General features: G+C 39.0%; 1 protein-coding gene and 1 long non-coding RNA gene across 2 annotated transcripts in view; one reads left to right on the top strand and one right to left on the bottom strand.

Annotated features, from left to right (window-relative positions):
- The window catches only part of GRIK1 (glutamate ionotropic receptor kainate type subunit 1), a 134,000-nt gene extending 124,203 nt beyond the window's left edge, over positions 1–9,797 (top strand). Inside the window, exon 15 of the mRNA XM_058522989.1 lies at positions 9,581–9,797. Coding sequence (XP_058378972.1) covers positions 9,581–9,736 — 156 coding nt within the window. The 3' untranslated portion in view covers positions 9,737–9,797. The remainder of the gene's footprint in view (positions 1–9,580) is intronic.
- Positions 9,798–12,336: 2,539 nt separating this feature from the next.
- Positions 12,337–23,399, bottom strand: part of LOC131392811 (uncharacterized) — a 49,379-nt gene continuing 38,316 nt past the window's right edge. The window contains exon 3 of the long non-coding RNA XR_009215788.1: positions 12,337–12,701. This is a non-coding gene — a long non-coding RNA (uncharacterized LOC131392811). The remainder of the gene's footprint in view (positions 12,702–23,399) is intronic.

Raw genomic sequence — 23,399 nt, 5'->3', positions numbered from 1 at the left:
ACACACAAGGCGTGTACCTAGGATGCTATTCAAAGCTATGGAACTGATTACATACTCAATCACAATTTCAGAAAGGGGGAGATCAGTGAGGCTGGAGTGCACAGGAAAGACTCTATTCTGTAGGTGGAACTTAAGTATTTCTGCTAAAGACAGACATAGGGAAACAAAGGAAAAGGATGATATGCTTTTATTTTCCATTGCTTTTACCCCGACCCTTCCTCCACCATCAAGCATCAAGGTTTTTATATGCACTGCTTCCAAGCTAGAGATGAGTCAAACTCTTAGCTTTTGAGTTTTAAGTAGACTTTACCAATGTGTAGCAGAGACAAAAATCTTGAAAACCATGGCTTTCAATCTCAAGATCCAGGTGTTTTGTTGAATGTTAGTTGTTCTAATTCAAAAAGTTTACCTGTAATTAGCAAGAGCCAAAACCCAGAAGATCAAGGTTGGGGAAATGCACACGATGATGTTTTTTTACCTCATTTTTCTACCCCCGACCAGTTTTTGGCCACTAGGAAAGAAACAATTGGAGGAAAGTTATTAAAGCTTAGATGCTACCCAAATCCTTGACCTCATGACCCTCCTTGAGCCAAGTCCTAACTTGAAGGGACAGGGAAATAGAAACCTCAGAAAAGTTCAGGGGAATCCTGAACAGAAAATGCTATTGTTGGGTTCACAAGATGTAGTCCAGGAGATGGCAAGACTTATAGAGAAATCTTACAACTAACTGTGTCCTGAACCTTAGAATAACAATGTCTAGGCAGTGAGCCTATGACCAGCTGCATAGAGTCTTGCTCAACAGCAGAGCATTCCAGGGAAAGCATCGAAAAACCCAGTCCAGGGCCCTTCCCAACCAAGAGCCTGGTGGAAAGGCTGGGAGAACCAGTGGACTGGAAGACTTGAAGTTGGAGTGAGAAAGACTCAATGTGTGGACCTGACATGGAGACCTTGGTGGGACCACAGGCATCTCAGAGGACACAGCAGAGACAGAGAGCAGCGTCCATGGCCTGGTAGGATGTCACACCCCAGTGGAAGCCAAAAGGACAGAGGGTGGCCATGGGCCAGCTGCTCCCACTATCACCAATGCCCAGGCCCTCTATAAACCTCTTCCAAGCCAGATGCCCCTGGGAAAGAAGAGAAGGAGAAGGGAGGTGGGGAGGCGTGCATTAACTGAGCCATTACCCAAAATAACTTAGTTTTAAACCAAAAGTGAGTTACCTTGAATTGATCCTCTAAGCTGAGTTCTGTTATTTTTTTTTTAATGGCATCACATAGATTTTTTTGCATACTCGAGTTTAAAGCTTAAGAAAAGTGTGTACCCACTACATGTGAGTGCAAGCTGGTACCGCAAGGACTCTACATATAGTGCACACATGTACTGTGGATAGCTAAACCCCTACATCACAGGATCAGTTTACCTCGAGGCCAGGGCCATTCTCTGTATGAGCAGGACCATGCAAAGAATTTCTTGGAAGTTTGATTTTGTGCCACTAATTCAGCCTCTGAGTTGCTAAAAGGACCAGGTCTTCTTCTCCATGTGGTGAGGGAATGCCAATCCCCATAGTATCATCTCAGGCCTTCTGCGCAGAAGCCTGGTCATGTACGTGTGAGACCAATATTCAGAGGAAGTATATAGACTCTGAGTTTGCAAGAGGGCCTGAGGCAGGATCAGGAGATGTAGGGAAGTAAGAGAGAAGCTGGAGGGCCAGAGAAGAAAGTCATACTGGCTTCTTACAGCAACTCCAGAGAGCAGAAAGGCACTGTGGGTACTTTTGATTGGCCTAAAAACCCACATTTCTCCCACTTTTAAGCAAGAAGAGCTCCTCACCTCTGGATTTGTGAAGCCCACCTAAAGCTTATCCTCACGGCAGAAACCACTCTCTGCTCTCTGGTCATAAGTTTTGGGTGGGTCAATTTGTAGCGTCCTCTCCATACCCATCAGCCACTTTTGTGCCCTTTCTGGGGTAGCTGCTCTTGAGTACCCTTTGGAAGCCAAGGGAGACTCAGAGGACAGTACCCAGCTGGCTTGATGATAGGCTGCTCTGATGATATTTCCGCTTTAGTGGCCGCTTCCTCTGAGAGTCTAGGACAGAGAGTGGGCACAATTTCCCTGTGTTCTTTGGTCCCACACTTATCAGGCTGTACCTACATTCATTTGCCTTATCCCGCCCCGCAGGAGTTTAATCCCAGAAGTGGCAAATGAGGGGCCTCTTCGCAGGTATTCCTCAGCACCCGGGCTCTCTCATCACCCAGTTGGATGTTTCTCTTTGAAAGCAGATACAGAACAGTCCTGTCTCCACAATCCATCCTCAATTCTATACGTTGGGTCCTGAAGGCTCTAAGGCAAAGTTCTACAATTCAAAGTGCCTTCTTTTTTCTTCTTTCAAATACCTGGCTGTTGTAATTAATAGCTTCAAAGATGGCAATGGCTCCCATAGATCCACAAAAGTCTATTTAAGGACTCAAAGCTGCAAATTTGACTTTTTTTCTTTCATGTCATCCCTACCCTGAGGGCAACGTGTATAAAAGCTCCTGCTATAATTTTCAAAGTGGGAAAAAAAGTTGGGATTCAGAAGAATTGGAAAAAGCACATGGATTAATATCAAAATGTTACATTGCCTCAGTGTTAACCTCACTTTTCAAAGTTTTCCATGAAATTATCCCTACTGTTAGAGGAGAATGAACTTACACATCCCTGAACCCCAAGAGTTTGGGGGTATAGCCCTGGGCACCCACTCCAGGTGAAAATTTCTTTAAGAATTGGGGTGGGCGAAAAGGATGAAGGGGATCAATTGTATGGTGATGAATAGACTAGACTATTGGTGGTAATCACTGTGCAGTATATACAGATGTTGAGTTATAATGTTGTACACCTGAAACTTATGTAATGTTATATTCCAATTTTACCTCAATTAAAAAAAATTTTATTAAAAAAATAAAAAAGAATTCTTAAAAATACATAAATAAATTATATATATGTGGGCATATATGTATCTCTATGTATAGAGATACACATATATCATGCCATTCCACAATATACTTAAATTTATTTTAATGGAAGAAAACGTTTTCTAAATAAAATCTTCAAATAAAGATGAACCCAAGAGAGATGATCCTTGTGTATCCAGTGTCATCGAGTAACTCTGTGTCCCCCATAGGTATATTTTTATGGTTTGAAGGAGCTCAGATAGGAAAACAGGGAGTTCTAGGGTATGCATTCATGCAAAGAATTAGAAGCTTAAATCTATAATCTGAGAGGGAAAAGATGTTGGCACCAGGCCCCAGGTGTGTGAGCAAAGATGAAATGGAGGAGAAAAGAGATAAAAGGACATAGAGACGGTGAAGACATGACATTAAAAGGAGCTGGGAAAAAAGAGTAAGTGTAGTCTCTGTGCTGTAGCCAAAGGGAAGACAGGGCTGTAGGGAGTGATCACCTACAGAGAGCCAGTTTAAAGAATCTAGCATAGAAGATGCAGGGCAATGGGCTGGGCGAGGAGTGGCTTCTGGGTCAGAGGCTAGGATAAGAGTGAGTGACCACACTTTGAAGTTTTAGTTCAGTATCTAGCTCTCCTCCATCCTGAGATTTTTGGCATAGACTCAGGAGATGAGAATCGGCTTCCTCATTAGCTCTTAGGCACAATTCATCATAACTGCTACTCTGGAAGCTAATATGGTGGCTGACTCTCAGCCTCTTGGATCCATTTTTCAAAAATTCCAAGGATGGTTACATGAAAGATGGCCCAGAGATTCTGAATGAACCCCGAATACTGATAAATCCAGAGTAAATTATACCCAAATCCTGAGTTCTGGAACGCAAGAACTTCACACAAAGATGGCTTACACATAGCTACTCCAAGTCTCCCTCCCGCTTCCTTCATGTAATTAGTCAGAGGAGTCATTGAAACCTGATCTCTGGTCTTAGATCATCAATTATCCCATGAAAACGTAAAACACTTGTGCAAATAGCTGACCAGACTTTCCCAAGTCATAAGGTAGCAAATGAATGAATAGGATTCTTCTGTACTTATTCCTTAAAAAGTTTCCTGACTATAGGCCCAAAACATTTTGAACATTCTAGTTTTGCTCTTACATCAGACCTCAGAGTTTAAAAATGTTAAGGATGTGCATGCTTAGACCTTCTTTTTAAAAAAAATTTTTTTCGTTGAGACACTGCCTCCACAGAACTATGGTAGTAATTTAACCAAACCAAGAAAATAATAATAGTAATAATAATCCCATTATTTCTCAGTAACTTATTCCTTGATATTCTATATTTTACTGAAAATGGCCTTTACAAAAAGACTTCAAATCATAATCTATACATAAAATGAAAAATTTTTACATCTATAAATTGAAAATCGTATTATCTATATCCTTCTTCCACACGTAATGTGAAAATTTGCTAGACAATGCCACAGAATACTTCAAGTGTCTTTAAATAAGGAGCTAAAAAAGTAAAGAGAGAAAACTATATAAATGTAAGATTTATATTATAATCTTGGCTAGGCTAGAGCTTCTAAAAAGTAATTTGTCAGAAAAACTCTTCAAAGTATGCATCCAGAATGGTTCCCCTAAATGTATAATAAATCAAAGCACTGAATGTGTAGATGTTAAATATACAATGAGAAATCAATCTGATATTCATCAATCTGATGCCGTTTGCAACCAGTATGAAAGCCAAACCCCGATAGCCTAACCTGGGTTCTTTCAACATTGCAAACTCAAATCAAATTCAGGCATAGAGCTTTTCCTACAACTTAAAAAAAATCATTCTCCACCTGTAGACTATTTTTTTCTGATGCAGTTTATTTTAGGTACAAAACAAGAAGGACTTGATTATTCCACCCACCCCTTCCAGGGCAATATTTGCAATATAAGGATGAAGGCGTCAGGAGAGAGGAATCATTCATGTTCAGGTTCACTCTAGTACCAATAAATCAAATATTGGGGGTTAATCCAAAGGAGGTGCCATGCAGCCAGCAATTATAAAGAGAAACAAGCTGAAGAGGAAGACGGAGGAAGGCAGGGAGGAAGGGGGACTCGAGCGAGACACATCACAGGCACTGAAGAAGTGGAGAAGAGGAACGACTTTCTGCCGAATAAACAAGCAAATCCTTCTCCTTTTAAGTCCAGGAGAGCTACGGTTCTAGTTGAAGTTTCAGCTGTAGTTTCTAATGGACTAACTTCTGTCTCTTAGTTCCCTTTTTTCTATAAGAGAAACACACACACACACACACACACACACACACACTCACACACATACACACACCACTTTATCTTTGGTAGTATCAGGAATAGCATAAATGGCACTAACATACTTTATTACTACAAATCCATATGTAAGTGAATTTTCCTATCAAACTTATCATCACAAGGATTCATTGTAAATGGGTTCATAAGCATGAAGATGATGATTTTATTTAAAGGCAAGAAACTGCAGTTAGTTCTCATTTTCTTCTTATGTTTGAGCACCTATCCTTCATGGTCAAGACACAAGCTGTCATAAAGTTTATTACTACATAAACACTAAAAGGTGTTATGGGCTGGGTAAAACAAATAATAACAGGCATTGAAAATTCTATGCTTTAAACATGCATAGAATATCCTTTAACTAAAATATTGATATAAGCAATTCAAAGGAATTGGCGAATAGAAGGGCATATGACGGATAAATTAAAGAAGCATCAACTTTTTCAAAGTTCCTCCCTTCCATCAAAAAGGAAAAATGTGTATATCAGAGAGTGCCAGACACTTAAATATTTTCAGTGATGCATAAAATTTTATTTTAAAGAAATAGAGGACTTACCATGTGCCAGGCATTGTGCTAAGTGTTTTACATACATCAGCTCAATGATTCTTATAATGGCTCTATGAAAAGGATTCTGCTATTGTTTCCATTTTACAGATAAGGAAACAAGTCAAAGAGAAAATAAACACCTTGCCCAGTGTAACCAAGCAACTAAGCAGCATAGCTGAAATTTAAACTCCAGCATTCTGACGGTAGGGGCCAACTCACAACTGTCATTCATGGTCATATATGTAGACCCATTAAAAGAGTACTCCACCCACCAGAGAAAAATGAGAGGACCTAGAATCCAAGTTACCAGGGGAATTTCCAGTCTGCAAAGCACTGGAGGATACTGCTGGGATATCCTACCCCTAATTTCCCTGCCTCTAGAGCAAGGCAGCTAGGTGGACATCAATATGTCTGATAATTCCTGATGAAATTAGAGTTTAGGAATTTAAACCTTCATGCTTAAGTATAATTTTTCTATGGCTCTATGAACATGAAGGAGTTTGTGGAAACCAAGTTCAGAAATAGAAGCTTTGGAAAGCTACTATAATTTTGATCCTAATTCGGAAGCTCAATCTTTATATGTTATATGTATCTTTAATTCTGAGATTATAAAAGGCAAATTGATTAATGAATATGAGCCCCTCCTATGCCACTCTGTGCTGAGAAATGACCTTCAGTTTCATTTCTTGTGGATACGTGAACTTGAGCTCCTGGCTGGTAGGGGCGTTAAAGGTCATCTAGCCTTGCGACGACAGCAAAAACTTGGATGCAGAAAGGTCAGCCTCAATATTTTGCCATTTTCTTTTTGGCAGTTGGAGACAAAGTGAGAATCAAAAAGAAATCATAATTTGTGACCAAAACAGAGAAACAAGACCACTGATAAAACTATATTTATATTCACCCTCACACTGGCAGCAAGAAATAAATATTTGGGGTTAATCGAAAGAATAAAGATGTTTGTTGTATTCTAAGGCAATATAAAATTTGGAGGAAGATTTTGTTTCTAAAGAAAAGCTGAATTGAAACATATTGTCAAGATAAGATCTATAACGGGGCCGGCCCGGTGGCCTACCGGTTAAGTGCGCACGCTCCGCTATTGGCGGCCTTGGTTCGGATCCCAGGCGCGCACCGTCACACTGCTTGTCCGGCCATGCTGAGGCCACGTTCCCACATACAGCAACTAGAAGGATGTGCAACTATGACACACAACTATCTACTGGGGCTTTGGGGAGAAAAAGGAAGAGGATTGGCAATAGATGTTAGCTCAGGGCCGGTCTTCCTCAGCAAAAAGAGGAGACTGACATGGATGTTAGCTCAGTGCTGATCTTCCTCACAAAAAAAAAAAAAAATTAAAAAACAAAAGATAAGATCTATGACTGCCCCTCTCCCCAAAGTAGGAAAGGGGGGATTTCATCAAGACCCTTCCTGGTTGGCTCTCCTATGTGAACCACACTTGGAGACTCACTTTGGGTGTTTTAGTGCAAAATAAAGTGATATGTCTAAAATCAAATGTTTGAGAGCTCAAATGAAACAGAAAGATTGGGGGGGCTGGCCCAGTGGCATAGTGGTTAAGTCCCTGTGCTCCTCTTCGGTGGCCTGGGGCTCACCAGTTCGGATCCTGGGCACAGACCTACGCACCGCTCATCAACCCACATAGAGCAACTAGAAGGATGTACAACTACCTACTGGGGCTTTAGGGAGAAAAAAGGAAAAAAAGAAGATTGGTGACAGATATTAGCTCAGGGCCAATCTTCCTCAAAAACAAAAAAAGAGAAAGATTGGAATATTTTGTGGGAAAAGAATCCACACAAAGCTCTTAATAATGATTTAATAAAAAAAAGAACTAATCAATGTGTAGGAGGTATCAAGTGAAAGGAATTGAGTTTGGGGAGTCAGATGGACTGAGTTCAAAAGAAAGATTTTCCTCTTATGAACCATATTTCTTGGGCAAATTGCTTAATAGCTCCAATAGTGAATTTGCCCATCTACATAATGGGCATAATAACTCCTTCCTTATAAGGTTGTTGTGAGGTTGATGTGTAATAGCATATGTAAAATGCGTGGCACTCCTTCCTTCTCTCTCTCCTTTCCTTCCATTTTATTGATTTTCCTAAACCCAGAAATGTCCTGTGCAAAAAAACTTTCTTCCATTGAAATAAATTTCTGCACATAGGTTGCAAAACCCCAATACAACACTATCTACTTCAATGATACTATAGAATAGTCACTTCATCTTAGTAGCAACACATAAACTTCACATCACATAATGTTACAAAAATCATTATATTTCATTTGTGACATGCTGGCTGTAACATTTTTGGAAATATAATTCATAAAAATATTTCTGAATTTTTTCTTTGTGTGGCATGACACCACTCTCAATTCACTGAAGCCACAACTTACCATTTGAAAGAAAATTAACACACATGACCTGAATTTTCATTCTTTAGTACCATAGAAAAATGAAAATGAAATTCAAATCCTATGAACACTTCCGCATAAAAGAGACAAGAAGTCGTATACAAACAACTAGTTTTTTAGAGATATATGTCTGCTAGGCCAATGATTTACATCTGGGATCTAAATTTATATGTCTCGTTTTCAAATCAAGTAGAAAATTTAAAAATACTGCTTATTTAAGCTACATCAAATTTTTTATGAAATAAAATGGAGTGTAAAGTTTTAAAAATACCTGTTGCACATTGATATGCAAGGACCACACAAGATATTTCATACTTTGTACACGTAGTACATCAATTTCTTCCTATCAGGCACTCACAACCTACAGAAATCATCTGGTAGCGTGTTGTCACTTGACTTTCAACCATATCCATTTTGTGAGTTAATGGTAAAGGGGTAATGCTTGCACTCCCATACACTTCACAAAAGACTTTGGGTTTTTAGAGAATGTTTTACAAGTAATCTCATCAAAAACAATACTAATTTATAGAAATCCCTATAAGCAGGAATTTATCATTTAAAGAACTTATCTTGGCTGGAAGAAATGACAGCAAATTATGTTTTATTATGCCATTTATATACTGTGCATGTGAATAGATACCGTGTAATTGTAATAGATATATATATACATATATATGCCATCTGCATATGCATAACATTTTATAATCATAATTCCATTTTCTTTTTGCATTATGCCATCATCTTTGCTGTGCAGTTCAGTACCATGTTATTTTCATTTCAACCACAGCTGCATCATTGCTGCTGCCAGATCTCTGTTTTTTGGAGAAAATATACAATTTAAAATTGTTTTTTTTCTTTTTTTTTATCAGAAAGGAAAGTCATCAAGAATTAGATTTTATTTTAGGAACAAAGTAAGGTTTCATGGGAGAAAAAAACAAAGCCTTGGTGTAGAGAAGGTTTGTTCATTTTCTATAGCATTACTGAAGTGTCCGTATGCCTTGATAAACCTATCAATGTTTGGATCATCTCAATGGGGGAATGGCTTAACTTAACTCTATTTTGGTGTCTCAGCAAAGGTAAGTTGTCTCTTTTGAGAGCCTAATTGGGAAGTTTTATACTACTGCATTTGTGAATAAAACCCCAAACTTTGCCCAGCTAACTTGCTGCCTCAGTTTCCCCAAGCAGGAAAGGTGGGAGGCCAGTGGGTGGAGGAGGAGATGTGGGAACCAGCCCAGAATTTACTTTGTGGCAGAGCTGTCTTAGACCAATATCCTTTATTCATAAAACCTAGGCAAGAGACAGATCAACGGAGGATGGAGATGGTTTGGTTAAACTGATGCTCTATTATTTCATGTTCTCTAGTGTCTCTCTTTCAATGCCATCATGGAAGAACTGGGAATCTCACTCAAAAATCAGAAAAAGTTAAAGAAAAAGTCAAGAACTAAGGGGAAATCTTCTTTCACAAGTATCCTTACTTGTCATCAGAGACAAGCTCAGAGAAAAGAGACTGTGGCTTGATCCAGGAAAACAGCTGTAGGAAGCTTTGAGCAGAAAAAAGAAGATGCTCACTACAGGTTTTTGGAGAAAGAATTTTTGACACGTGTGGGATGTGTTTCCATATATCTATATACATAACTCTGATTATGTATATAGATATAAGAAATACAAAAGTTAAGAAAGCTCACATAGACAGATATTAGTTGGGACGTGGCACCAGTTCATTTGAAATGAATTTCTATGCTCACTTATTTTGTCTTTTCTCTTTCATCTCAATAAATTGCTGTGTGTGCTTTCTAAATAATAATAAAACAACAGGGTTTTTTTTTTTTCCAGAACAAGTTTGAGTGTTGGTTTCTTCCCCATTTCTTGTTCCCATTCACAATGTTATATTGACAAGTATCATTAGCTGTCGAGTTTGCCATTTTGGTGAATCCTCTTACCTGACAGACAGACAGCACAGACAGAGTCATTTCTGTATCAGTTAAAAAAATTACTTTTAGTTTATACCAAATGCCTAGTTATTATAGTAAAATGAAACCACTCATCTTTGTATTTTAAAATCTAATTTTATAAATAGTTTAAATGATACCTGGAACATCAGTGAGTATAAGATAAAAGGATACTAAAAAGGGAAAACTCAATCAAAAAATAAAAAAGTGTCCGCCACATTCTGGGCACCATTCTAAGATCTAGGGTTACCATGGTGAGGAAGACAGATATGGTCCCTGTCCTCACATAGTTTATAGTAAAATGAAAAAGGAAAACATTCTACTACTCTAAGCAGAATTAGCACTTCCTCAATGGAAGTCAGAGCTGAAGGAATATGCAGGAGAAGTATTTAACCTGGGACTGAGGAAAGTATTTAAGCTGGAACCTGGAGGAAAGTACAGCTAAGTTAAGATGTGAAGATGATGGGTTACTCAGGTACAGGGAGGGACATAAGATGGAGAAGACAAGTATTCCAGGCTGAGGAAGCGGTGTATTTGAAGGCACTGAAGTCAGAGAGAGTGGGGCCAGAATGACAGAAATAAAAAGAGTGTGGTGTGGCTAACATGCAAGGGATGCGTGGGCCTGACATGTAACAATCACTCTGGCTGAGAGTAGAGAAAGAATTGAAAGAAAGAAGATTGACAGGAGGAAGAGACAGAGGTTACCTAGAAGATTCTGTCAGTACTCAGAGGAAGGATAGTGTAGCCTGGGCCAGAGAGTGGCAGAGAAACCACTGGATGACAGAGATAACGTGGAGGCACAATTCAAATAGCCAGAGATTCAGAAAGTGGTCATAAGGGAAGAGCAGGGTCAAGGAAAATTCTAGGATTCAGGAAGGGGGTGGGGGTGGGGAAAGGAGGCTTAACTGGGGAGTTGAGGTATCATTCATTATAGTGAGAAACAATGGGAAAGGAGCAGGCATTGGATCAGTATTTCATATAATTAAATCCCATTGGTTTCTGTAGGATTACTCTATAACTAAAAGAAACTTTTAGTCTGGTCCCTTTAGAGTTTAAGTATGAAAATATTTCCATACCTGAAAAGAAAAAAAAATCACCTTTAAAATAGTAATAACAGATATTGGACAGATATTTTTCTGTGATTGTAATTAACACTTAGATTTGGGATCAATCAGAATTTTATTAACAATAAATAAAAGACAATGTAGTTCATAAAAAACGCATTATGATGCTTACATTAAAAATTTACAAATAGAAATATATTGAATCCAACTAGCTGAAGATAGACTAGAATGATAATATATTAAAGGGGAAATATGCAGCTTTTTCAGCTCACTAAAAATTATACCAAAAATGTAAAAAATTCTATTTTACATTTTATAAAATGTAACAGTGTGACATTTTTCCTCTCATTTTAGAAAATATTACTGTATCTTTTCACACACAGTTATAATAATTTGTGGGAAAAGAAGTATGTTAACTTCTATTATCAAAAATATATTGTGTGAATCTGATTTATAGATATTTTAAGGCCTGCTAACCACTTCCCTCTTTACTTATCAATGACTGAATTTTCATTCAAAGTATATAATGCTTGCTACGAGTAACTTTGTTAAATATATGGAGGGGCCGGCCCGGTGGCTTAGTGGTTAAGTGCGTGTGCTCTGCTACTGGTGGCCCGGGTTCGGATCCTCGGCACGCACCGATGCACCACTTGTCAGGCCATGCTGAGGCAGCGTCCCACATACAGCAACTAGAAGGATGTGCAACTATGACATACAACTATCTACTGGGGCTTTGGGGGAAAAAAAAAAGGAGGAGGATTGGCAATAGATGTTAGCTCAGGGCCGGTCTTCCTCAGCAAAAAGAGGAGGATTGGCATGGATGTTAGCTCAGGGCTGATCTTCCTCCCCCCCCCAAAAAAATATATATATATGGAACTAGGAAAAATTGCAAAACAGGACTTTTTTACATCAACTACTAAATGTAGTACATAATCACCTTCTTTCCTCCCAATAGTTTCATTCTGAAAGCACATTTGCTGGTTACGCATGTATATATGTGTCTGTGTGTGTTAGGGTGAAAAACAGAGTAAGCTAATAAGTTCAGAAGAGAGAAAAAGAAGAAATTGCAGAATACCTGGAACTTGGTCCAGAAAAATCCCTGAGAACAACCATTAATCTTTGAGATTTTCATCCCTTTCACGAAAGAACAGTGACTCGTACCCAGTTATGTAGAAATCAATGGCAAAGTTAATTAAAAACCAGATCTAACATTTCTTCCTTCAGCAATTTCTTGACGCTAATAGAAAAAGAGTGCTCAGGTGGAATATTCAGGAAGAGTGGGCGGTCAATGTTGATTGAAAAACAGTGTTCACAGTTAAGATTTATTTTCCTTTCAAGTTTCAAATCTGGGCTTTTCTTGCCTTTGGTGTAGAGAAATGGGAAGAAATACAATTCACTACTTGCGTTGACCCCATGGGGTTGCTGAGACGTCTAGGGGCTCAAAGTTTTCAGTTCTTAGCCTAGAAGAAGCTGGAGAGAGACAGAAATAAGAAGTGGGTTAAAGAAAACTGGATGAAGGTAAAATATATTTGACCAGCATTTTTTTTTTTTTTTTTTTTTTGGCTATCTCAGCAGTTACTGCTGTAATTTAACTCTGTGCTTGACCTGAAAGGACTAACTGGGTTCTTAATCAAGAAGCTCCTGTAATTATCATTTCAAAGGAGAAATAATGTAAGAGTGTCTATTCTGGGAAAGGTGTTTCCAGGAGCTACCTATGCAGTGTGATTTTAGGGAAACAAAGTCTACCAGTCCCAAAATATATGGCCCACCAGATTCTCTCCAACATCAGGGGTCAATGCGTTAGGTAACAAACTGGAGCGTTGTCTAAAAGATGCCCAAGTTATAATCCACTTGTTCAAGTCATTTATTAGTTGACTTCTCCAGCTTAATGAGAGGAGGACAGGCACTAACTGGTCAAGGATGTCCACAGCAGTGTTGCAAGTGTACAGGGCTAGGGCAAGCAAGCATTCCACCTGAGGTAATGGAGTGCTTGGAGAAGGAGCCTATTGGGGTGGGGAAGAAGTAATAAGAGGCAAAGCTGGGACTTCAAAGGCACACTCAGTTCTCAGTTTTGTTCGGGTCTAGTCCTGCATCTGAAGGGCAACTTTTTTCAGGTACATTTCTTAAAAAATGACCATGTGGAGGAAACAAGTAGGACAAAATAGGAACATATATCCACCAGAGTGGAGACATATATACCATATTTACAAGTAGTATCTCAAAGTCTCAGAAGTCTTGGGAGTGAAATGACCAACATTAAACCATCCTCACATGGTGATGCTTAGATATCCAGAAACATGATGTAGGCTAGCTTTACAGATGAGTGTCCTCATAGCATGTCATGGGTGCACCAGAGAGACTTGCTTTTAAGCTTTGTCCATAAAATACTCAAGTAGAGAAGTTACTTTGTTTTTACACAGCCTAGACAGTTAACTGAGACTCCAAAACGGATTTGTGGGCAGGTATTGTCTGGTTTGTTTGTTTATTTAATTCATGTCCTTCTTTCTTCCTTTTCCTCCTCATTTCCCATCCCTTTTTCTTCATTGGTAGAGTACCCAGACATCCTAGTTTGCCCTGAACTGTTCTGCATTAAGTCTGAAATTGTGAAGTCCTATGGGTTGAGCACCCCCTGCCCCTCACAAGAACGTCCCAATTTAGACAATGAGTCTTAGGATATTTTACTCATTGGTCCTCAAGCTTCCTCTTCCTGGCAGCCACATAGTTCTACTAAGAAAGTTGAAACCTCTACTGATGATAAAAGAGGAGCCTCATCCAAAGGAGCCAACAGAAGGCAAGGGACCCCTACCCCCCATCAAAGTAATCCAGGACGTCCTGGAAGGAGTAGGTTTACTTTGACATTTTACTTGAACATTACGAGAAAGATTATACATATATGCATATAGATATAGAGATAGGAAGATAGATGGTAGATGATAGATAGATAGATACATAGATAGATAGATAGATAGATAGGCAGATAGATCCCATTGTCTCAGTCTGACCTGGGCTCTGCTCTCAGTAAATAGCAAGGTCATGTCATCAGATGTCAGTAATTGTAATAAGGAGCTATCATTTAACAAGGATGTGCTAAATCCAGGTGCATTGTATGTACTTCATATTTGCTCATATAACAGTCATAGCAACTCTAAAGTAAATATTATTTTTTACAGGGATAAAAACTGAGATTCAGAGAGGTGAGATAGCTTGCCCAAGGTCACTTAACTATAAAGTGGCAAATAGTCACCGCAACCCCTCCCACATCATCACAACCACATCCCGCTCCCTCCTAATCCTTGGATACTAAGTACTATTGGCCAAACTCAGGCTTCGCCCCAAGCACACGTGATCTCATAGCATCCTCTCAGTAGCCTTATGAAGCTGGCACTCTGTATTATCGTTTCCATTACAGAAAAGGAAACTGCAAAAAAAGAAAAGTTAAGGAGCTCCCCAATGTCAGACTGTCTGTTAAAAGAACAAAGATTCTAACCTCAATCTATCAAAGTCCAGAGGCTCTTAACCATGGGACTATACAATCTTATCTTTTTGTTTTAATGTATATCTTGACTCAATTTTTAAAGAAATATCTGTAGGGTAATTAGTCATCTCCCATCATCATTTAATAGAATAGAGAGAGAGACAGCTATCAATATTTCCTACAGGCAATATTTCAGCATACCAACGCCTTGCCAAGGCACTTAAATAGTAAAATGTCCTTTCTAACCTTTAATATTTAATAAAACAAACTCTCTACCAAATCTGCAAACTAGTTGTATTATTGATTTGAAACTACCCTTTGAACACTTCTCATTCTTAATGCAAGTCATTCAGGTCATAATTAAAACATATGAATGGCATGATGTGATAGTTCCTTTGAGGTCTCAAGCGTCATCATGTGTCCAGACATCTCAATGAAGACCATTAGATTGTAAACTCCCAGCTGATTATAAACTTCTAGAAGGGTAAATCAGAATATTTCTTTTAAATATCAATATCATTCTATAGAGGTTTTTTAGCCTCTTGCATATAGTGGGTAATAAACAAAAACTTCCTCAATAATGAATGACAACCTTTTGAGCATATACCATGTAGACACCTGCCACAAATTTTGAAGAAGATATAGTCCTTGCCTTTGAAAATATTAGAATTGAATAGGTCAAATTTCAAAGACATTGTCCTTGTCTTTGAGAATATTGGCATTGAATAGGTCAAATTTCAAAGGTGAAATTTCATTGGGACACTTGATTTTTAGAGATTATTATTGTGAATGTCATTGAGTTTTCTAGGATTTGCATTCCCATCTACCCGCAAGAAACATATGTAGGAAAATTCTTCAGTATGAGACCAAGAAATATAACAATTTCAGGAAACACACCCAAAATAAAGATTTTCAAGTAACCAACATCAGAGAGAATTTTAAATGTGTTGATAATGTCTTCAGTAGTAGTAGATCTGTCATTAAGCTACTCCCAAAATATCTCTGAAGAGGCAGGCTGCTTTTCCTTGTCTTCATGACGAATTCTGTACCTACAGCAGCAAATTAAAATGAGACCATTTTTAATAAAACCATGGCAAGATTTAAAAGTAATTTGGTGGCATTAAGCCTAATAAACCAAATTAGAGTGATGAAAGAAACATTTTCATTAAAGCTTTAAAAAATGACACTCAAAACACCAATGTAGAGATGGAATTGAGTCTACCTTGTCTCAAAGGAACCAAGATAACAAATGACAGCTAGAATTTTAAGCTCATCATAACAAATATATAATTAGTTCTGACCTTTTCACAACATCCCAACAAATATAATGGTTCATAAGCATGCATGTTGCAAATGAAATTAATTGCAAGGGTATCTTTCACTGAAATGTTTAATGATCTCATCATAGATTTCCTGGATGATTTCCTTCTGACTTCCTCCAGAAAATAATGCTATTAGAAGCCACACACCAGGCTAATTTCATCGAATCAACCAACATCTACAACTTGTGCCTGGCTCGTGTTTTCCCATTTATGTGGAACATTTTTTTCCTCCTCTCTCTCCCCACTTCCATCTCTCTGTATCTGAACTTGACTTAAAGACTCAGGTTAAATGTCACTGATTACATGAAACTTTCCCTGATTTCTTCCCATCTCTCTCCAGTGACCTTCATCTGCACTTAAGCAGTTTGACCTTAAGGTTATTTGGTCCATGTTGATAACTTGTGTAACATTTTGTTTCATACATAAATCACCCTCTCCACCACCACTCCCAGGGAATGGCTCACACAATGCAGGATGTTACATCTATTAAATGTACAAAAGAATCCAACCAAGGCCATTAAAATAGCCCTCAAAATATAAAACTTGATTGATCTCCTCCATTCTTAAACTCTCCTGGAAAGAACTTGAATTCGTATTTTCCCTCCTTATGTTTTCCAGATATTATTTTTCTCCCCAAATACATAACAAAACATTCCAAGTTCCCAGAAATTCACAAAACACATCAGATCTTTCAAGCAAGAGTCCATGTTGAGGAGATTCTTCCTCAGAAGAATTGGAGTTAGTAGACCTGGTGTGAGTCTCTGCTTGGCCACTGACTATGTCCATGAACTTGAGTAAGTCACTTCACTTCTCTCTGGACCTCAGTTTCCTCATATCAACAATGAGACTATTAACAGTACATCATACATCCTGCCTGACACAAAGTATTATTATTACATTATTAATATTAAAGTCTGAAGTTAAGATGGAGAGAAAGGTACACTACTAGGGAATCTCTATCTGGTTTCAAAACAAAATGCTGATTCCTGGGTGAAATATTCGCATCTGCCTTGGCAATCTCGGAAGTCATTTGTGAAATAAAAGACACAAGTATAACCTAGACCCTAAAATTATGTAACATGTTAGCAAAGGTGACTATACACCCACAAAATGCATTTGCTCAAAAAATTTAAGACTAACAGACAAAAAGGAAGGGAGGGCGGGAAGAAGAGAGGGAGGGAGGAAGGGAGGGAGGGAGGGAAGGAAAAAGGGTTCCTAGGTTCAGTTAAAGAGCAAATACCTTCACATTTATACGTGATAGATGGGGATATGGAGACAGGTGGTTCTATTCCTCCACTGAAAAGGAAGAGAGAAGGGCTTACACCGTAACCTAAAGGAAGTAGGCTGTAACTGAGTGGGACACTCCTGATAGTAGTGATGAAATGCTAGCATCAATTATCAAAGGATATAAAAGCTGGCTCTTTGAAAGGATTACAGGGGTTCTAATTTGTCTGAGATGGTTTAGATATTGTGCTTCTTTAAAGTAGAAAGATGGCTATAAGATCCACCAAACACCCAGCCAGTTCTATTGCTCTATATGGCATTATAAGCCATTTAAAATTATCAAATGTGATTATTCCTTTTACCCTGGAATTAGCAACTAGGGCTGAAAACTGAGAACAAAGAAGCAGCAAGTGGTTCACTTTCTGACCAATGCCACAAAACCTGCAGTCAGGTACACGTTTCAGGTGTTATTAGCTATCACCCCAATTATGTTCTCACTGCTCCCTCCTACTCCCCAACCTAGGGAAGCAGAGGTCTACAAAGGACAAAATGTGACAGACTTTTCAGATTATCCACCTTGGTAAGTGGTACCTTCTCTCTATGAGGGAGAGATGTGCTCCCCACTGCCATCACCAATCACAGGAAGGGGGCTCCAGGCAAACCCATCTGAGAGGATGGGAGGCTTTTAAGCAGGAAAGACAGGCATTTCACTCCACCACCAGAAACTTCGGCAGGTGACTAGCTGAGGTGATCCCACACCCGTCTGAGCAGATGAAATAGAAGATTACAGAGGGGAGGCCCTTTGAATCTGCCAGTCTTTAGCACTGGGACACACCAGAGCAGTTTTGCAATATGCACAGGATGAACAGTTTAATTGGAGAAAGAGCTGGAGCTCATCATGAGTATGTTTTTTCAAACTATCATTTTTCTGACAACATTATTCTTCCCTTCAGATCTTTCAAAGGACACTTTATTACCTTTAATCACAGCAGCAATAGAATGCACAGTGGCATCTTCTACCTCGCATTTGTTTCAGGGCCTAGAGTGTGGCCCTAAGGTAATGGGTTTGCCGCTCTTGAGCCATCCCCTAAAATTTTCTTTCCAAATCACATTGCTTTTGTAGTTAAAAATTATTTATGTAGCTATGAATCACGAAAATGTGGTAATTTTATTAAGTCAAAGATAAATAGATCCTTTCTTTTACTGACAGTATAATTAGGATATTGAAGAACTTTAGTGAGGACAGGGGAAAGGAGGAATTAATTCACGATCAAAATATTATTAAAACTCTGTTTTCTGACAGATAAGATTTGGTGTCGACTTTATAGGTGACTATCTAAAAGAGATCCAAGATCATCAGCTCAGGTCACCTTGGTGGTTCTCTGAGCACTGTTAGAGGAACTGGATAGGAGATGCTTCAGAAGCTGGTTGGGGCACCACCAAAGGGCTGGGGGTCCTCAGGTGGTATTTTTCCTTTATTCCTCCCAATAGATTTCTTTCTTCAAGTTTCACTAGATCCCCCCCGTTTTCTTTCAAGGGCCCAAGATGATTCTTGAATCTGGGTTTTATTCTTTCATTTACTCATTGTTTAGCTTTGGGTAAATCAAAATTTTCTTACTTGAGGGTAATGGCAGGAATCCCCTGGCACAGTCCACTGGGGCAGTGAAGGCAGTTTCATGAGGGCCTATCTCCTGAGTAGTGGGCAGAGCTAAGGGTAGCAACAATGGGGAGCTGTTAACACCTCCAAGTCTGAAGGAGCAAGGGGAAGGGGCAATTACCAGAATGTGCAAACTCCCTTCAAAGAGGGCCATCCAATACGAGCTGTGGCCTTCAGGGGAGAAATGCATTCATTGCAAACCTGAGGTCCACATGGGATGGAGCCAGTGGGACCACAAATTTCACTCTTTTTTAATACTCTGATCTCTGGTCATGCCTCATATTGGCTCAACCCAGCCAGAACCCATATTTGACCCATTGGTCAAGAGAGTTCGGTGTTTCAGACTCCTCAGTTCACTCTCCTAAACTAGAGAACAAATTGGAAAATGGATGTGGAGGTGCAAACAGAGACTACTCAGCACAATATTTTTCTTCCATATTAGGATTTATGTGGATCAATAAATAATAAGTACTATTCAAAGCTAGAAGATTATCATTAGGCATTTCAAAGTAAAATCCAATATGTCCTGAAATCTACTTTAACTCATGTGGAGACCTGATGTTATAAGTTGCTTCTGTGAGGGTAAAAAGAGTGGACTAAAATCAATATAAGGATTTCTAGAAGTGAAAGGAGACAATCATGTTCAAGGCTCAGGAACTGGAGTCAGTAGACCCGGGGTGAGTTTCTGCGTGGTGGCTGACTATGTGTATGAACTTGACTAAGTTACTTCACTTCTATCTGGATCTCAGTTTCCTCATGTCAACAATGAGATTATTAACTGTACATCATACATCCTGCCTGACATAGAGTATTATTATTACATTATTATTATTAAAGTTTGAAGTTAAGATGGAGAGAAAGGTATGCTACTAAGGAGTCTCTATCTGGTTTCAAAACAAAATCATAGGGAAACACAATAGGCAATCATCAGGTTCCGTGTGCAGTTCAGTTAAACTGCGGTATTCAGCACCAAAGGACCTGCCGCCTCCAGAATCATTAAGCGGTGCTTCTGCAAGCTCACTTAGGGACTCCTCATGTTCTTTGTCATCTTTAAATTGCAACATTCATTTCCGGGGCACATGAAAGCCAAATAAGCTGTAACCCGGCTTCCAAGAACAGGAAGGTTTTGTCCTGAGCATATAATATCCTCAAAACCCAAAAGATACCAGTCTGTGGGACACAGCTGGGCCTTTCAACAAGTGTCTCAGTCAGAGTCTGAGCATGAAATAGATGACACACTCAAGGAATTGATAAAAGAGGTTTTACGGAAGGGACTGTTAACAGAGGTAAGGGTAAGAATGAAGGAAACCAAAAAGATTGGCATTATCATCTTCAAGCCAGACGGGGCAGCAGGAATGAATGATGTTACCAGAACACAATGATGGCTTTAGCCTTAAGAGAGAAAGCATCCAAAAGGAGCTGCAGCTTAAGGTAAAAGACACAGCCTCTGTTGACACCATAGGCCACTGCGAGTGGGGCAGCGAGGGAGGGTTATTATGGAATATTATGGAATATATATGGCACATATGGAATATTATGGAATAATATGGCAACAGGGCCTCCCATTGGACAAACCCAACTGGAAGCCACATGGCCAGGAAGCCAGAGTGAGTGGTACAGTCTGAGAGGCCAGCCTCCTTCCAGCACACGGAGCAGGGCAGAGAAGTGTAGAGAACAGATCTGCAAGGAGAATGGTGAATAACCAGCACAGTCTGTGAAATCAAATTAAAATTAAGACCAGATGCAAAATTATCTGTAAGAAAAAGACGGAGGCCATGGTCAGACCCAGAGAATTACTGCCCGTTCTTGAGAGAACACCAAGAAATGAATGATACCCAACATCTTTTAATAGAGCTGGTTGAAGCACATGGCCAAATAAGAGAAAGGACTTCGTGATATTCTGCCTCTTTAGCAGATGTTTCAAAATATTCTTGGCCTAGCTTTAACGCCCATCCAAAGCCCCAGCTCATTCCAGGCCTCATCAGCTGGTCCATGTCCTTTTATTTCCTATTAAAGTGTGTGAGAGATATATGACTTGAAGTTGAGCCCAAACCATCTCTAGCCACTTGGCACCACGACAAGAAGGACTGCTCACTGATTACATCATGCAATAGACACAAAAGTCACACCCATAGCTTCTTCAGGATTTCAGTGAACAGCCTGTTCCCTGCAGTGCCCATTGGTGCAGTGAGTATTGGGGTCTGGCTATTTTTCCATATTCAGTAGACCTGCTGTCTGAATATAGTTCTTCCAGAAAAGCTTCTCATTGCTATAGCTCCCAGAGTTCAAATGTTAGGAGAGATTACCTCTGGACGACAGTGGATTAAGTGATTGTTTCTCTTCCTTCTTCTCTATATTTTCCAAAATTTCCAATATGAAAAAGTAAGTGTTTTTTTAACTGAATCCTAGTGTTTTTAAAGTTTCTAAATGGGAAAAGCTATTTATATAAGTGCCTAGAAAGAAAAACATAACTTTGTATGGCTAGAGAAAGAGAGAGGATAAAACAAAAGATTGAGCTTAACTAAAGGCTTCTTCCCGTAGACCTGATTTTCAGTAAATAGTCCCGCATCCAGCAGTAATAACACTTGTTTTATCTTTGAAGTTCATAACATATCATGAACAAGCTGAGTTTATCTCAAGAATGCAAATGCTTTCTAATATAAAATAAATCAATACAACTTACCACTTTAGTAGAGTAGAGAAAAAAAGATACCAGCTCAAGAAATGCAAAATAAAAGCATTGAATAAGATTCTACTTCTATTATGTTTTTTTTTTTTTTTTTTGCTAAGGAAGATTCACCCTGAGCTAATATCCATGCCAATCTTCCTCTATTTTGCATGTGGGTCACCGCCACAGCGTGGTTGCTGATGAGTGGTGTAAGTCCGCACCTAGGAACCAAACCTGGGCTGCTAAAGCAGAGTGTGCTGAACATAACCACTAGGCCACTGGCTGGCCCCCTCTATTATGATATTTTTAAAAGACTATTAAATGAGAGAAATAGAAGGAAATTCTATGCTTAATAAAGATTAAATATCAAACCTAGAGACATCTAACATTATGCTTAATGAGAAAGTTTAGGTATTTCTTGTAAGAATGAGAACGAAATAAGGATATTCACTAACAGAGCTATTATTTAATTTAATTAAGCTATTATTATTATTTAATCTAGCACTAGAGAGCAGAAATTATTAGCAAAAGAGAGAGAGAGCATGTGCATAAGTATTATGGCAAGAGATAAAATGCTATTTATAAATGTTGTAATCATCTACCCAGAAAAATCAACAATCTCAACAAACTATTAAAAGTAATTAGAGTTCATCATGGCTGCCAGATATGTGGACAAACTAGAAAAGTCAATAGTGTTATTCTATACCAGCAATAACTAATTAGAACATGTAATACAAATGAGATCTTATTCATACTAACAACAACTACAAAGTATCTTGAAATTAAGTTAACCAAAAATTTTCAAGAACACAATAGATAAAATTTTTAAATGCTAATAAAGGGCAAAGAAGGTGAGTTGAAAAGATGGAGAAACACTCCAGGATCCTGAGTGGAAAAAGAATATTATAAGATGTTAATGGTCCTCAAATTAATCTACAGATGTAACAGCACCCTAGTTAAAATTAGTTAGATTTCTTTGAAGAATTGAATAAACATACACCAATATTCATATAGAAGAATAAAAGCTGGGGGCCGGCCTGGTGGTACAGGTGGTTAAGTGCACGCGCTCCGCTGCGGCGGCCCGGGGGTTCACCGGTTCGGATGCTGAGCGCGCACCGACGCACTGCTTGGCAAGCCATGCTGCGGCGGCGTCCCATACAAAGTGGAGGAAGATGGACATGGATGTTAGCCCAGGGCCAGTCTTCCTCAGCAAAAAAAAAAAAAAAAGGAGGAGGATTGGCAGATGTTAGCACAGGGCTGATCTCCTCACACACACACAAAAAGAATAAAAGCCTATATATAGCTAAGTAAACCTTTAAAAAGAAGAGGAAAGAGGAAACTTAATGCACCTGATATTCGCATACCTCAGAGTTACAGTAAGAAAAACCAGAATGGTATTGGCTCAAAAGCAGACAAATGACCAGTAGAGCTCAGAGACGGATGCACGTACACAGGGAAGTTAACATATGTTAAGGCTGGAACCATAAAGTAATGAGTAAAGATTAAGGATAGCTTGTTCAGTAGATGATGTAGTCAAAAATGATCATTATATGGAGAAAATAAAAGTGAATCCCTGCCCAACAACACTTTAAGGGCAGACTCTAGATGTGGAAGATGTGACTGGGGGGCAGGAAAGACTCCTTAATAAGCATTAAAAAAAAGAATAGGGGCTGACTCGGTGGCATAGAGGTTAAGTTCTCACGCTCCACCTCAGCGGCTCAGGGGTCACAGGTTCGGATTCCGGGCGCGCACCAATGCACCACTTCTCAAGCCATGCTGTGGTGGCATCCCATATAAAGTAGAGCAAGATGGGCACAGATGT

This window comes from Diceros bicornis, chromosome 27 (genome assembly GCF_020826845.1).
Source record: "Diceros bicornis minor isolate mBicDic1 chromosome 27, mDicBic1.mat.cur, whole genome shotgun sequence".
Lineage (NCBI taxonomy): Eukaryota > Metazoa > Chordata > Mammalia > Perissodactyla > Rhinocerotidae > Diceros > Diceros bicornis.
This window is presented reverse-complemented; position numbering and strand designations above follow the sequence as displayed.